General features: G+C 36.2%; 1 protein-coding gene across 2 annotated transcripts in view; it reads right to left on the bottom strand.

Moving 5' to 3' along the window:
• TMC1 (transmembrane channel like 1) overlaps positions 1-15,924 on the bottom strand; it is a 388,569-nt gene that overhangs the window by 66,049 nt on the left and 306,596 nt on the right. For both annotated transcript variants that reach the window (XM_032634495.1, XM_032634496.1), the window contains 2 exons: positions 11,914-12,004; positions 10,089-10,170 (listed from right to left, as the gene is read on the bottom strand). In XM_032634495.1, coding sequence (XP_032490386.1) covers positions 10,089-10,170; positions 11,914-12,004 — 173 coding nt within the window. The remainder of the gene's footprint in view (positions 1-10,088; positions 10,171-11,913; positions 12,005-15,924) is intronic.

Genomic DNA, 15,924 nt, shown 5'->3' on the forward strand with positions numbered 1-15,924 from the left:
TTTGATAATCACTTAAGATTCAACATCAAGTTGCTAGTTTTCCCAGTCTTCCCAGTTTTCATTTTCAGTTGCCCAAGAAGAATCAGTGAACATTCTCAGCTACCCACTGCATCAGGCCCTTTGTCCTGACTCATTTAGCAAAACATCTCCTGGGGACCATTGGTTTTCTTGAGGCCTCTAGCTTTTGAAGCATTACTGATGGAAGAGCATTATTACAGGAAGAGGGAGGTTCATGTGGAGCAAATTTCAGCCTCCACTTACTAAGATGAGACCAAGCTCACATGAGAGTCAGACCTCTATTTCCAGGACTTAGCTCACACTTTAGGTACCACTTACTTATTCTCATAACACTGTGGTAGTTTTTGGTTTTGTTTTTAAAGAAATAAAACTTTCTTTAATCATAGATGACTTCATTGTCTATGTAGAAAATCCTAAGGAATTTTTTTTTTTTTTTGTGGGATGCGGGCCTCTCACTGCTGTGGCCCCTCCCGCCACGGAGCACAGGCCCTGGACACGCAAGCCCAGTGGCCACGGCTCATGGGCCCAGCCGCTCCACGGCATGTGGGATCCTCCCAGACCGGGGCATGAACCCGTGTCCCCGGCATCGGCAGGCAGACTCTCAACCACTGCGCCACCAGGGAAGCCCCTAAAGAATTTTTAACAAGCTATTGAAACTAACCAGTGAGTTTAGCAAGGTTATGGGATACAATGTTAAATTTTGAAAATAAATAACACTTCTGTACACTAGCGATGAATAATCAAAAATGGAAGTTAAAAGACAATACAACTTATAATATCATCAAAAATATGAAATAGGGATAAAGTTGATAAAATATGCACAAAATTTGTACACTGAAAACTGTAAAACATTGTTGAGAGACACTTTAAAAGACCTAAATAAATGGAGAGATATACTGTGTTCACAGAACAAAAGACTCAGTATTGTTAAGATGGCAATCATTTCCAAATTTACCTATAGATTCAAGGCAATTCCAATCAAAATTTCAGAAGGTAGTTTCTATAAAACGATAAACTGATCATAAAATTTGTAAGAAAATGCCAAGAATAGCCAGAAAAAACTTGAAAAACAAGCAAAATTGGAGGATTTATACTACCTGATTTCAAAACTTACCACAAGCTAAAGTAATCAGAGTATGATATTGACATAAAGATAAACATAGATCAATGGAACAGAAGAGGAATTCAGAAATGGCCCTACACATATATAATCAATTGATTTCTTTTTACAAAAGTGCCAAAGCAATTCAATGGTGAAAATAATCTTTTCAACAATGATGCTGGAACAATTAAATACCCATATGTAAAATAAAATAAAACAAAAATAAATGAAAACTCTCCACTCTTACCTCATACCATTTACAAAAATTAACTCAAAATGTGTCATAGACTTAAGTATTTAAGAGTTAAAACTATAAAACTCTAGGAGAAAACACAGCATAACATCTTGGTCACCTTGGGTTTGGCAAAGGTTTTTTAAAAATAGGACCCCAAAAGTACATGCTATTAGATTTTAAAAATCCTTAAATTGCACCTTATCATAATTAATATCTTTCACTTTTCCAAAGATTCTGATAAATAAAAAGGTAAGTTACAGCATGGGAGAAAAGACATGTGAACATATATCTGACAAAGTATTTGGGTCTATAATATACAAAAAACTCTTACAATTCAATAAGAAGACTAACATTCTAATAAACAATGTGCAAAAATTTTGAAAAAACACTTCACCTAAGAAGTTCTATAAATGGAAAATAAGCACCTGAAAAGATGCACAATGTCATTAGTCACCAGGGAAATGAAAATCAACTACACACCTACTAGAACGGCTGAAATAAAGAATGATCATACCATATGCTGCTGAGGATGTGAAGCAGCTAGAACTCTCTCTTTCTCTATTGATGGAAATGGAAATTAGGTCAACCACTTTGGAAAACAGTTTGGCAGTGTCTTAAAATGTTAAACATAACACATACCATAGTAGTAGACCAGCTATTCTACTTCTAGTTATTTACGCAAGAGAAATAAAAGCATGTCTTAACCCAAGACTTGTACACAAATATTCATAGCCGCTCTGTTTGTAATAGCCCAAAGCTAAACTGGAAACAACTCACAAGTCCATAATGGATAAGCAAATTGTGGCATATACATACAATAGAATACTACTAATAAAAACAAACTAATGATATATGCAAAAGCATCGATAAGTCTCAAAATAATTATAAATGAAACAGCCAGGCAAAAAATGCATACTCCATAAAAATATTTGTACAAAATTCTAGAAAATGCAATCTACAGTGACAGAAAGCAGATTGCTGGTTGATTGGGGATGGTGGTGGTCATGGAGGGATATGTTACAAAGGGGCACAAGGAAACTTTTGTGAGGGGAGTGTGTGTTTTGTTTCCTGATTGTATGGTTTCATGTGTGTATACACATGCCCCTAGTTATCAAATTGTATACATAAATATGTGCAATTTGTTTTTGTTGATTATACCTCAATGCAACTATAAAAATATAAAAACAAAAAGAAGATAAAATAGAAGGCTTCTTCTCTCTCATGTTTCAGATTGAGTGTAACTATGACACGGCTGATATGGTAGCTCTATGGTATCTGGGACTTAGCCTCCTACAGTCTTCTTGCTGTGAAATTCTCTACATGCAGCTTTCATCTTGTGGTTTAAAATAGCTGTTCCAGCTCATTCCATTATATTCATATGATAGCCAGTGGGAAAGAGGGGAAAGCAGTGGAAGGCAAATCCTTTCTTTTAAGGGCATAAACTGGACTTTGAACACATCACTTCTGCTAACATCCCATTGAACTGTGTTACATGACCACAACTTACCAAGGGAGGCCAGGAGATAGAGTCTTTAAACTGTGCTATCATGTACCTAGCTAAAACTCAGTTACCATTACTAAGAGGTAAGAGTTAGAAATCTCTACCCACCCCCACCCACCCCGTACTGTGGTAGTTTTTACAGACACCTAAAAGGAATTCAATGTCTAATTGGACATTTTGAAAGATGTCAGTTACTTTTAAGTCTGAGTATTTGGAACTCGTTTCACTTTGTAGAGGGGTTCAGAGTTCTACAAGATTTCTAAAAGTGTGTGATATTGCAAAACACGCCCCCCACGTGTTGTAACCAGATGCACTGGTCTGTGTAAAGAAATGCTGAAGCAGATCCTCCTCTCCCAGGACATATGATCATCCACCTGGCTCCCAGTGATTTCATATCATTTCATGGCCCTTATCTATGTTCTCTGGTATCAACTACCCGAGGGCTGCCTCAGCCAGGTTCACTCATCATGTTTTATTGAAGGCAGTGGACTTCCAGCTTGTTAGTCCTTCCAGTTGTTCATCAACAACATTCATCTTTAGGTATCCAGGGCAAGCTTTTCCTTGGAAACACTCGTGAAACCCTCTGGTATAGAGTTCCGAGCACAGGATACTGACCCACCCTTCCCTTACTTCCATCCTTCCTTCTTCCCTTCCTTCCTTACTGGCTTTTTACACTTTTGCTCTTTTAATTAGCACCATGGCCCACCCTTTCCCAGTCCCTCATACACAACCCCTGGCAAATGAGGGCAGAGTATAAATATAACTAAAAGCAAAAAAGAGAAGCAAATTAAAATATTTCAGCTATACGTATACATATATACCCTCCTTTTTGGATTTCCTTCCCATTTAGGTCACCACAGAGCATTGAGTAGAGTTCCCTGTGCTATACAGTATGTTCTCATTAGTTATCTATTTTATACATAGTGGTGTATATATGTCAGTCCCAATATCCCAATTCATCCCACCCTCTTTCCCCCACTTGGTGTCTATATGTTTGTTTTCTACGTCTGTGTCCCTATTTCTGCTTTGCAAATAGGTTCATCTGTATCATTTTTCTAGATTCCACATGTATGCGGTAATATACAATATTTGTTTTTCTCTTTCTGACTTACTTCACTCTGTAGAAATCCAAAAAGGAGGGGATATATGTATACGTATAGCTGATTCACTTTGCTGTACAGCAGAAACTAACACAACATTGTAAAGCAACTATACTCCAATAAAAAAAAATGTTTCAGAAAGTACCCCCTACCCTATGTATAATCCATATTCATAATGGGTGAAAAAGTTTAGACTCCAAAGCTTCCAAATTCCAGTTTTTAGACTTAACAGTGGCTTCACAACAATTTTATTTGGAAGTAGAGAAGTGACAGCTAAGGCTTTTCTTTACAAAATCCTAGGTATAAAGAAATGAATTGCAAGAAAACAGATTTCATTAAAACCAGAGTGATTGTAGGAAAGACCTAGACACAGGTCAAAGAGACCAAAGTATCCAGAAGACAATGTTCCTTCTGCATGACACCTACCAGTGGCAGAAGGGGAAAGAACAGTAACAAAACAAACAAAGATCAAAGATCATAAAGGAGAGAAAGCATATCAACCAGTTGACATCAAAGCTCCATATTCCCTTTCCCTTTCTCAACACAAAAATGAAAAAGAAGGCGTTTTCCCTCTTCATGTTTATTTATCCTAGCAGTTCTATCCTCCTAGAGATTGTTGACTGGAACAGGCATTTCCTAAAAAAAGAAACCCTTCTATAGTGTACCTAAAAGAGCATAATTAAAAAGAACAGTCATTTCCATGTGCTTAGTCTCTCAAATAAAACTGATTTACTCTTGTAAAGAACAATAATGAGGAATAATAATAATAGTAGCTAACATATTTTGATGGTCAATTACATATACTAAGAACATTATCAGCATCAACTTGTTTTACTACCTCGACAACCTGATAAGGTTAAGAATTATTAGTCCTACTGTGTGGATGGGGAATCAAAAGCTTAAACACAGCAGTTGACTGATCCAAGACTTGATTAATAATAATAATAGCTAAAATTTAATGAATCTTTGTTCCAGATACCTATTTGATCTCTGCATATTAATTAATTCATTTAATCATCATCAAATCCCTGCCAGGGGAATCTATTGTACTCCCATTTTACAAGAGACTAAATTCCATAGGTTATACACCTGGTAGATGATGGAGCCAGGGTTACATATGTATTGATAGTTACGTAGATAGTAAATGATGGAGCCAGAGTTCTAAATCAGATAGTTTTGATCTATAGGTGTCTGACTCCAAATCTCGATTTCTCTTATTCACAGTGCTCTATTGCTCCTCAAGTATAATCATAGTTAAATTCATTTTTTTAAAAGAAAACTATGCGAGCTTCCCTGGTGGTGCAGTGTTTTAGAGTCTGCCTGCCGATTCAGGGGACACGGGTTCGTGCCCCGGTCCGGGAAGATCCCACATGCCGCGGAGCGGCTGGGCCCGTGAAACACGGCCGCTGAGCCTGCGCGTCTGGAGCCTGTGCTCCGCAACGGCAGAGGCCACAACAGTGAGAGGCTCGCGTACCGCAAAACAAACAAACAAAAACAACTATGCTATATAGAATAAATAGGCAATGAATGTGTGTGTGAAAGAATAGATACAGATAATATCCATCAATCAGCTAAGGCTGGTCAAATTCACAAATTTGGATTGTGCCCATAAATGACCAATTCCTTTTCTCTTTAATCTAACTAATAAATGCTATTTCATTAGTAAATTATTAATATATGAAAAGTCTTTGGTATTTATTAAAGTGAGGCCTAAAGCTTATGTAATATTCTTATTCCTGAATTTTCTGTGTTTCCTTTAAATTAATGTTAAAGTTTCATCTCTCCCTCTGGTTATTTATTATTAAGGCAGAGTAATTTGTAGTCTGTCATCATGTATAATTTCCTCTTGAACAGATGGGTAATAAGACAAGCAGATAAATAATGAACATTTCTAAACGGGAAAAGACCAGTTAAATCACCTGCTGTAAAGTACAATATAAATACCATCTTGTTAGGCTAGGATTCAAAGCACAGTTTCTTTCAAACTGGTCTAGGGATAGGGAATTAAATGTGGCAAATTTAATTCATATTTTCTGGTGCCTTTAGGCCAGCAGGGAAACATGCAGTTTAAACTCTGTGCTTAAGGTTGTCTGTCTAAAGCTACTTCTGGTCTAAAAAAAGAAGAGGTCTATCACACCTTTGATGCTGTAGTTTACTATTAGGAAGAAGCAGATTTTGATTCTTAGAAAGACTTGTAATCTCCAGCTTGAAAGACATTTAATGATTTAATCCATGGTTTTAACAGTAATGCTGGAGTCACAGTAGGTATATATTATACTTGTACTCCAGGGAGCACAAATACACAGCTTCTTTAGCAAAATATGCAATGCAATGTGGTTAATAAGGTGCATCTCTGCAGGTAACCACGTGGTTCTAGGCCTTTTACAAGGCTGGCATGATAGTAAAACTCCACAGCATCACCATGTGATGTAGAACTTCACGGAATTCCTCCATGACAAGAATTATCAAAGCTATTTTTTATATGAAAAAAAGTTGGGAGTCATCAGGTGAGTACCTGGTCCACACTAGTATAGGGATCCAGGTCCTACTGGAATCAAAATGGAAACAGCATGAGTTTTAGACTTGAGTTCCTCTTGTGATTCTGCCAAGTACGGGACAGAGCTTTGTGGAAACTTAATGAAGGCTGGTAATTTGGGACTCCTTCAAAACCAAATTTGGAAAATATTTGGTTAGTATTTATTTAGAGATGGAGCAGTGAGTGAGAGCATGGCGGATTAGAAAGACTTTTGGGAGGGGAACACGAAGAGAGTGCTTCTCTTTGCCACTTACCACAGTCCATAATCATCTTCATTATTTATTTGCTTGTGTTTTATGAACTGTCTCCTCACCCACGCACACACATATCAACACATTTGAATGTAAGATCGACCCTTGCCTGTCTTTGTCAGTATTGCATCCCCAGTGCCGAGAAACATGCCTAATAAATGGTAGGCACTCAGTGAGTATTTGCTCAATCACATCAAGCTTATTCAGAAGATTAAATGAGATATTATGTTAGATGATTCTGACCTTTAAAAGGAATATAGTAACATTTCTGAAACTTTTATAAGATTAAATGGCCATTTCTTTAAAAGAAAAGCATTTATATTAGTTTTATAATATAAAGTATAAATATTATAAATAGGGTACATGCTTAACCTACTTTTTTGTGAAAAAAAATTTGCAGAGAAGGTAAATTATTCAGGCCTCTCTTAGTATAAGTCTATTTTCCATTTAACTGTTTCAATAACTTATAACTCAAGAGTATAAAGCAAAGAACTTCACACGCTTACATGGACTGATTGTAACTAAATTTTGTGGAAAAGCCAAATGTGGAAATAGAGAGCCCTAAATATCAAAGCATTGCCCAAACTATAGAGCCAGAAAGGGACAAGAAGACCTCAACCTTTCATAAACTGATTGCATGTCCCATTTCTTTCCACCTTTCATTCAGTTCAGCTTGAAAGACTACCACAGACACACGCTTTCCCTACCTGTGGTAAGGTACTTTCTATGAGATGGTTAGTCCAATCCAAAGACTCTGCTAATTTACTCTTAGATAGGTTTCATACTTTTCAACTAATGCAATATCCAAAAGTATACAGTGCACTTATGATTATCATTAAGAGCTTAATACATTACGTATCTTATAGAATATGAAATATATAATTAAATAAATAACTCATTGAAAAATAAATACATGAGAAGGTGGGAAATAGTTCCCCAAATAGGATAAATATCAAGGAAATCTGTAATTACTTATCATGCCATTGTCCTGGTCTAATCTTCTCTAGGACCCGGTGCAAAAGAAAAAGTTTATAAAATCTTCTTCAGAGCAAAAACCAGCACACTACACTGAGAAAATGGCAAGCTTTGGGCCCAGACAGACTTCACCTTTTATCTTGGCTCCTCTGCTAACTTATTCTGGGACAGTTATTGACCACAACTCTAAAACAGAAAGCTAATATGCACAATGCCAGCATGTTAAAGATTAAATGAAATAATGTTTGTAGGGTTTCTGAGTGGCACTCAATAAATGGTTGTTATGGTGATTGTTGATAGAATAGAAAATAAGTGTCAATTCTCCACAGTGAGGCAAAAAGCACCACAAAAAGTGAAAAATATCAGGACAACCTAATCAAAAAATAAATGTGGAAAATAATCCACATTTGTTTGAACTGTCCAGATTGACTGCTCCAAATTTCTGAGGGAAGAGGGGAGGAGGGAAGATAACTGAAAGTATTATTGAGTAGCTCTCAATATGTTTTTCCCACTGTGACACACACAATAAATTATGGTCATATGTGTAACTCATTCCTATGTGCAACTTCTGGCAATAAAAATAATTCCATTTGTTTCTATTCCACTCAAGACAGGCTATTGCAACACATGTGACCATGACATTGCTATTGAGATAGACTGGAACCTGCTCTAGTGTACTTTAAAAATAAATGATTTGCAAATTGTATATATTTTAGCTATCATTAATTACAAATTTCTTGGGATACATCTCATAACTGATTAAGATTCATCCTTATCATTTCATAAATGAGTAGATTGAGGCTCAGAGGGATTAAATGGCTGGCTCAGAGTCAAACAGCAAATCTGTAGCAAAGCAAGAAAAAAATCCAGACTTCTTTCAACACACATTGTATCAGGATCTTAATGCTCTAAAGGGCCTTCTGTTTCACAATGGCTCTCAAGGTACCATATTTTAGCTGCACAGTTAAAACTTAAGAATTTCATGATGACTATTCTTTTTTTGATGTGTCTAAGTTTCTTTTTTCCATTTCCTAGAATAGTAGATATTTGGAAAATGTCTTCTGTTTAATTTTATTCAACACATATTTATTAGGGCCAAGCAAGTTCTAGGTCTAGGGATCCGGGAAAGAGCAAACCAAAATCTCTGCCTTCATGTCTATTGGAAAAAATGAACACAAAATGAAATGAAATGACTGTATTTTTAATTTATTTTATTTATTATTTATTTAATAATTTATTTTTAAATTTAATTAAATTTAATTGAGATATAGTAATATAGTATTTTAGATAGTGATAAGTGTTGAGGAGGAAAATAAGGCAAGAAAGGGATGGCACAGGAATATGTGTGAGGAAGTTCCATTAATGAGCTGATGTATTTTAATTCATTGCCATTTGATAATGAGGGACAGAGGACTGAGGGATAGTCACTCCTAAAACGTGCCCAATCTTGTCAGTGAAATATCCATCAACTGTGTTATCTCCCTATGGAGACTCTATTTTAATTAGGCAACGCAACATTTAGCCAGCAGGAAAATCTGCCCTGCTATCTGGAGGGGCATGGGAGAAAATCAGATCCTAGTCAAAACTATTACAAACCAGAATATGGCAAGATTATGCTCAAAATTATTTTAAATGTTATCCCCTTTTCCTTATATTCTTTATTATCTTAGAAATGACATGCTATCATATTTACAATACTTTAAAATTTTTATTTGCCTTACTCTAAGCCTACAGCCCTATACTAAATAGGTTTTTGATTGAGTACATTCTCCTGCCTTCTCTGTACACTATGAATATTGTACAAAATGAAGACACAATGTGATATTCATATAGCGAGTTCCTGGATGATTATTGCTTATTCTACTTCAGAGGTTTGAAAATGATACTTTAAGATTTCTTCACTGTTTTTAGACATTGTTCATTTTGATTACTGCCTAACATCCAAGTGAATATATATTTTCTGTTTTTTTGATATTTGTATATGAGTTTTTTAACTGAAATATAGTTAATTTATAATATTTAAAGTACCTACTTTCAATGTCATGTTCATTGCCGAAATAAAATCTCTGCCTTCCCAATGATGATTCAGTGTCATTGTGCACTATACTGACTTCCATGTGTAGAAGAAAAAACAAGGTCAAAAAAATATTTTGGTCTAATGCAGGAAGGGAGAATGGGGTCTCCAGTGCTGTGATTGGTAAGTGCTAGCAAATCTTCACAGTGAGCAAAGAGGACATGAAAATGTCTTTATTTGTTTGTTTTCTTGTTCTTAATCTTTCCAATAGTTCAGAAACTGAGAAAGGCATCTGATTAGCTTATGACACATTTATCTAGGACAGCATTCCCCATCTAATGAGATTGAGCACTTACTTTCAATTGCCTTGATTTTATTTTCCCAGGGGACACAAGCAGCTTTGAAGTTCTCAAAATCACGGAGAAATTTTACCCATTTCTGAAAAGAAAGCCAAGTACAACAGTAAAACCCAACTGCTTGTTTGTTAAGATGTTTATCTCCCACACTCATCCCAAAATATCTCATGACAATGAGCTTGGAAAGATCTCTCTGGCATCACATATTGCTTTTTGTAAAAAGGGGAGATGCTAGTTTCACTTGCCTCCCTGTTCCCCACCTACCCCTGGACCAATTTAATTAAAAAATGTTTAGTGACTCTCTGTTTTACAGAAAATATGCTGACCACTGAGAAATATCTGTTTATTCTACCACACAATAAGAGAGCAGGGACTGAGTTAGCACCTAATAAGGTGATCAGCAAATGGTGTGTGTTTAATTAAATATTCATTGCATGAAGAAATTAAAGAAATATAAATAAGACATAGTTCCTGCCTTGAAGGGCTTCTGGATCAAGTACACTGTACATAAACAGGTAATTTCTATACAGGATGGTAAGTGCTATGTCTTTTCATTCTGGTAGAGGTAGAACAGTCAGCTAAATGGAAAGGCATGGTGTTATAGGAAAAGGAAGAAGAAAAAGAATCATAAATTAGTTTTTATAAAAGATCTTCCTTCCATTTTACCCAACAATGTTGGGTTACCCATGATCAAGAGGACCACTAAGAAGAAGAATGAGAATGGGGCAGATAAATTTGCACATGTACAGATTATGCTGAGATAATGGGTGAGCTAGACAGACATGGGGAGCCTAAATAAGATTTGAGACAAGTCTGGAGTTTGAAAGATTACCTAGACCAGAAACAACCCAAATATTCATCTATAACAGAATGGATAAATAAATTACAGCATCTTCATACGATGATATACAACACATAAATAAAAATGAACTATAACTCACATGACATGAACATATCTCATGAAAATAACATTGCATCAAAGAAGCCAGAAACAAAAGCATAAATGCTATATGATTCCATTTATTTAAATTGTAAAAACAGACAAAACTAATCTATGATATATATGCTGTATAAATATATATTACAGATCTATCTAAATATTTCATATTTAAGATATATGAACTTCAGTCACAAAACTCCCATCTTTATGGGAATATATTTAGCCTCAGGTGGTATAACATTTGTAAAGAGGAGATAATAATACCTACATACCTACTTTGCTGTGAGAATTAAATATGGAAAGATTTTTATATAAAGATTTAATTTTTATAGAAGGATTTAATTCAGTGCTTGGCACATAGTAAGTGCTAAATAAATGTTAGTTTCTTTTCTATCTTTTCCAAAGATCTATGTTTATATTGGCATATCACTTGTTTTTTCTTATTTTCTATCCAATCTACAGTTGATGTTCATGGTAGAGAACAGCTATATGGCCATGTAACTTGTACACATTTTGAGAAAGAAACCTTGACCCAGAATCCCTTAACTCCCAGGGAATGAAAATGAAAGGGGCTCAACCTTTTACATTTGGAAGTAATAAAAGCACACAGGTCAGTCTTTTGCCATAAATCAATGTTTATCGACTTATTTTCATTTTAACTCCTTTAAAGAGCCTTTTAGGACAATTTTTTTTCTGAATCATCCCTTTCTCCAAATTTCAGTAACGCAGAATACTCTTTATCTACTGTATATGTACCTATGTATAGACATAACGCATAACATTTTTTTCACTCAGAACAGAACCAATTTTACCACCCCTCGGGGGCAACACGGCTTCCACTGAGCATAAATGGCACCAACCAAATTGAGCTAAGAAAATACTTACCTTGCCCATCATCATCTTAAACGCAAACCACCGTTTTCCTTTTCCTTTCCCAAGAGCCCCTTCATTTTCACTCACAAATTTTTTTGCTTCCCTGAGGAAATAAAACAAAATAAGGGGTGGGTGGTGGTGGGTTGAGATTAATACAGTATAAAGGTAGTGGATATTCAATTTTATTAGGTCTACTGCCTGATTTCTTCTAGACACTTTCAAACCCTTAACAAGTGAATGTAAGCTGAATTTCCTAACCTTGGGACTTGTAATGGATGTTTAAGTTTTTTAATTCTGGTCAGAAAGAATGAGATATTTCAGTCTCACTGGAGTCATCAAAAAGCAAGGAATTTATGCTAAGTGTCAAAATAGAGAACCCTAGTTCTCATTTCTACCACATACAAAATTGAATCTGAAGTTTACTTCAGATTCTGGCAGTCGGAATGTTTATTTTAAAATACTTTCTTTCCTTCTTTTTTAAGCATTGCTTTTTTAAAAAAAATAGGGCAGGGAGTTTAGGACAAACTGACACAGAACACACTTATTGATCTGGTATTTAATCTCATAAAAGCGATTATGACTTAAAACAGAAAAACCATACTCTGTAAAGCAAATGGGGTTGAGGGAAGAGAGAAAAGGAAAGGAATACTTTTTGGCCTCACATTCTGAAAGGGCTTCAAATTTAAACTTTAACGCTATTCCCAAATATTTGTACATTTACAGTAGTCACATTAGTGTCTTTGTGTTTGTGGTAAAAAGCATTAATTCATCAAAATGGATAAAGTGAACATGTTAAATATACAACTTTTGTAACCTTTTTAGTCATTTTTGCTATTGTTGCTTGTTTGAGATATGAAAAGAATTTTTAAAATAGAGGCAGTCCAGGCTTGCCTTTACCTCTCCAGGGCCATAAAATGCATAACCCAAGAGAACCAAGGGATAATCCAAACCTGGACATTGGTTCTACAGGTACAAAGCTGTCGTCAGTCAGGTGGCCCCTGGAATATGTGGTTTTACAGACAAGCCCCTTCAACACATGACTATAAATAAACAACACACAAAGTACTCTTTAAAAAGTGAAAAATGAAACTTCATCCTTAAGTTGGTGAAGGATTTTCTGTGTTCCTTAGTATCAATGCTAAACTCATGATTTTACAATACCCAGTGATGAAAACAGCACATGTCTGCTAACTTAGCTGATAACTAGAAAATGGTGCCCCATTACTCACCTGTGCATGTGCACCCACCCACGACCTGCCATAAAAACACAAGTACAACAGAGAAGACTCTCTTCAGTCATCAAACAGACTTCCCACATCATTTCCTTAATGGCAGGGACAATATCTTGTCCTTTTTGTATCTCTCACAGCACTGTTCACTACTTTGACCACAGGAGGTGTTTAGTAAACTGAAACCTTCTTGAAATAGACCTAAATGGCATAATTTGGATAGACAGAGACAAGGGAGTATCTAATAATTGTATTTTCCACATCAATTAATGCTTGAAGGAAAAATCATTCCTAGACTTTGGGATTGCACCCTTCCCTTCGGTCTTCTCAGATACTTACTAGGACAGCTTTCTAGATATGAAGAAGATTTATTAGGCTGGCCTTGTCAAACACCCTGACATTTGACATGACTTCTGGGCTGTGAAGATTAATTGAAAAACAGTTTCTAGAACATTCTACACATTTTTAAATGTTCAATAAAGCCCCATCAACAAGTATAAACTGAGCTCTCATGGCTGGGTTTTTAGATCCACGCAATCAAAAAACCGTTATCACAGTTAAGCTTTAACTATGTATTATAGAGATGATAAGACAGGAGTGAGTGTGGTACTTAGCAGACACTTTATAAAATGTTGAACTGATCTAAGCTGAAAATCAAGTAACCTGAGTTCTAACCCAGACTCTGTGATTTGTCTCTATAACTTTGCCCATGTTTTTGTCACTCTCTGTACTCACGTTAAGGAGCATCCCACTTCTCAGAGGAAAGACTACTAGCTCAGGACTCGCACACACCCGAGCAAGCTCTGGGACAGTTTCCTTCAGTTACTGTGTAGCTTTTAACAGGTCAGGATTCTCAAACAAACAAACAAAAATTGGGCAATTGCTTCCCTGCTTGCTGGGGTGGTGGCGAGAATAAGATGAGACTATAGATGTGAATGTGTTGAAGGAATTATTACACTGTCAATTCCACTGTAACACTTGTTTTGAAACCAAGAATCTGTTCTAACATGATTGTTTTATATTACGGAACAATTTGAACATAACACAAATTTTGTGTTTGCTTACATGTGATTTTATCTACAAGAAACACTGGGTGAATACAAGAAAAAAACACATCCATCTAAACCTAGCAGTATATATACAAAATGCACACACCTCATCAACCAGCTATTTCATGGCACCCCATGTGTTAGAAAAGTCACATCCATTCAGAGCTGGTGTTACAATGACCCTCCTTCCATGCTTCACAATAATTCACAAACTGCAATCTTGTCATTTCCACAAGCAAACTTCAGGTCTTTTTTAAGGTAAACTGCCATATTTATTGCAGTGTTTATGTATTTCTCAGCCATTAAACATGTGTAAAATGTTGCTGCCGTTTTCTTAAATTTCTATCTTTTTTTAATGTGTCACTGATGATGTTTCTGAATATTGTGCCCCATCCCCATTTTTCCTGCAAGCCCTGTAGTTTTCATTACCCAATTTTTCACAGTGTAGAAATTTTTAGGAACCTATATATCATGTTATAGCAATTATTTGGCATCAAGAATTTTGAAGTTCATAAAACCAAGTATAGACAGGAATTATCATATCATTCTCTATTATAATAAACATATATAAATGGAGGACCAAATATTCTTCTTAGTAGTAAAATCAAAATTTGTTTTTCAAATGTAACAAGGTGACTATTTTATGGGGATATCCACTGCTCCTGATGATTAGCAGATAATTAAAGAACATCAGTTTGGCCTATTAGAATTAGATCACTTTCTAGCTGAGTGGCCAATTAGAAAACATGACGGCTCTAAGCAGACAGGAGTGTAAAGACATAGCTATTCTGCTCCATATTTCTGACAAGATTTTAAATTTTGTGAGCTGATAATTATGTTACAGGAACATTAAACTAGCAAGATTTAAGAGAGAGAGGGAAGTCAGGGTTATAACCAAATTTAAGTCACCACAAAATTGATTATAAATTCATTTAACAAATACAGAAACTTATTTTCATGGCATTCATAAGGTTTCTTATCAGTTATTATAGATATATTTTCCTTTGGACAATCTAAACAAGTTTTTATTTTTTGTCTCTTAAATTGCCAATTTATCCCTGATACTAAGCATAGTTTCATACTTCTCTTCCAATTACTACCCTAACCCACCCTCAACATACATATCCTGACGGTTTTCAAATGAAAGACTGGACTTCACTCTACTCCACATAGTCACAAGTGCCCGAATGCCCTAACCGCTCCTCGATCCTTCAAGAGATCTTCCCCAGGTTTCATACCTAAGGGCTCCCTGACCAGCCATTCTAGAGCCTCCTGTTGCCCACTTCCCACCCTGGCCAAAATAACTACTAGACTCAACTCATCAGAAATCTAGGGGATGACTTTAAAACAAAGCCAGGGGTATGGGGTGGGCAGAGAATTGTTAAGCAAGAACAGATTCTTTTTTCTTTTTTTTTTAGATGTTGGGGGTAGGAGTTTATTAATTAATTTATTTATTTTTGCTGTGTTGGGTCTGAGTTTCTGTGCGAGGGCTTTCTCTAGTTGTGGCAAGCGGGGGCCACTCTTCATCGCGGTGCGCGGGCCTCTCACTGTCGCGGCCTCTCTTGTTGCGGAGCACAGGCTCCAGATGCGCAGGCTCAGTAGTTGTAGCTCACGGGCCTAGTTGCTCCGCGGCATGTGGGATCCTCCCAGATCAGGGCTCGAACCCGTGTCCCCTGCATTAGCAGGCAGATCCTCAACCACTGCGCCACCAGGGAAGCCCAAGAACAGATTCTTGATCCCCCTAA

This window comes from Phocoena sinus, chromosome 6 (genome assembly GCF_008692025.1).
Source record: "Phocoena sinus isolate mPhoSin1 chromosome 6, mPhoSin1.pri, whole genome shotgun sequence".
Lineage (NCBI taxonomy): Eukaryota > Metazoa > Chordata > Mammalia > Artiodactyla > Phocoenidae > Phocoena > Phocoena sinus.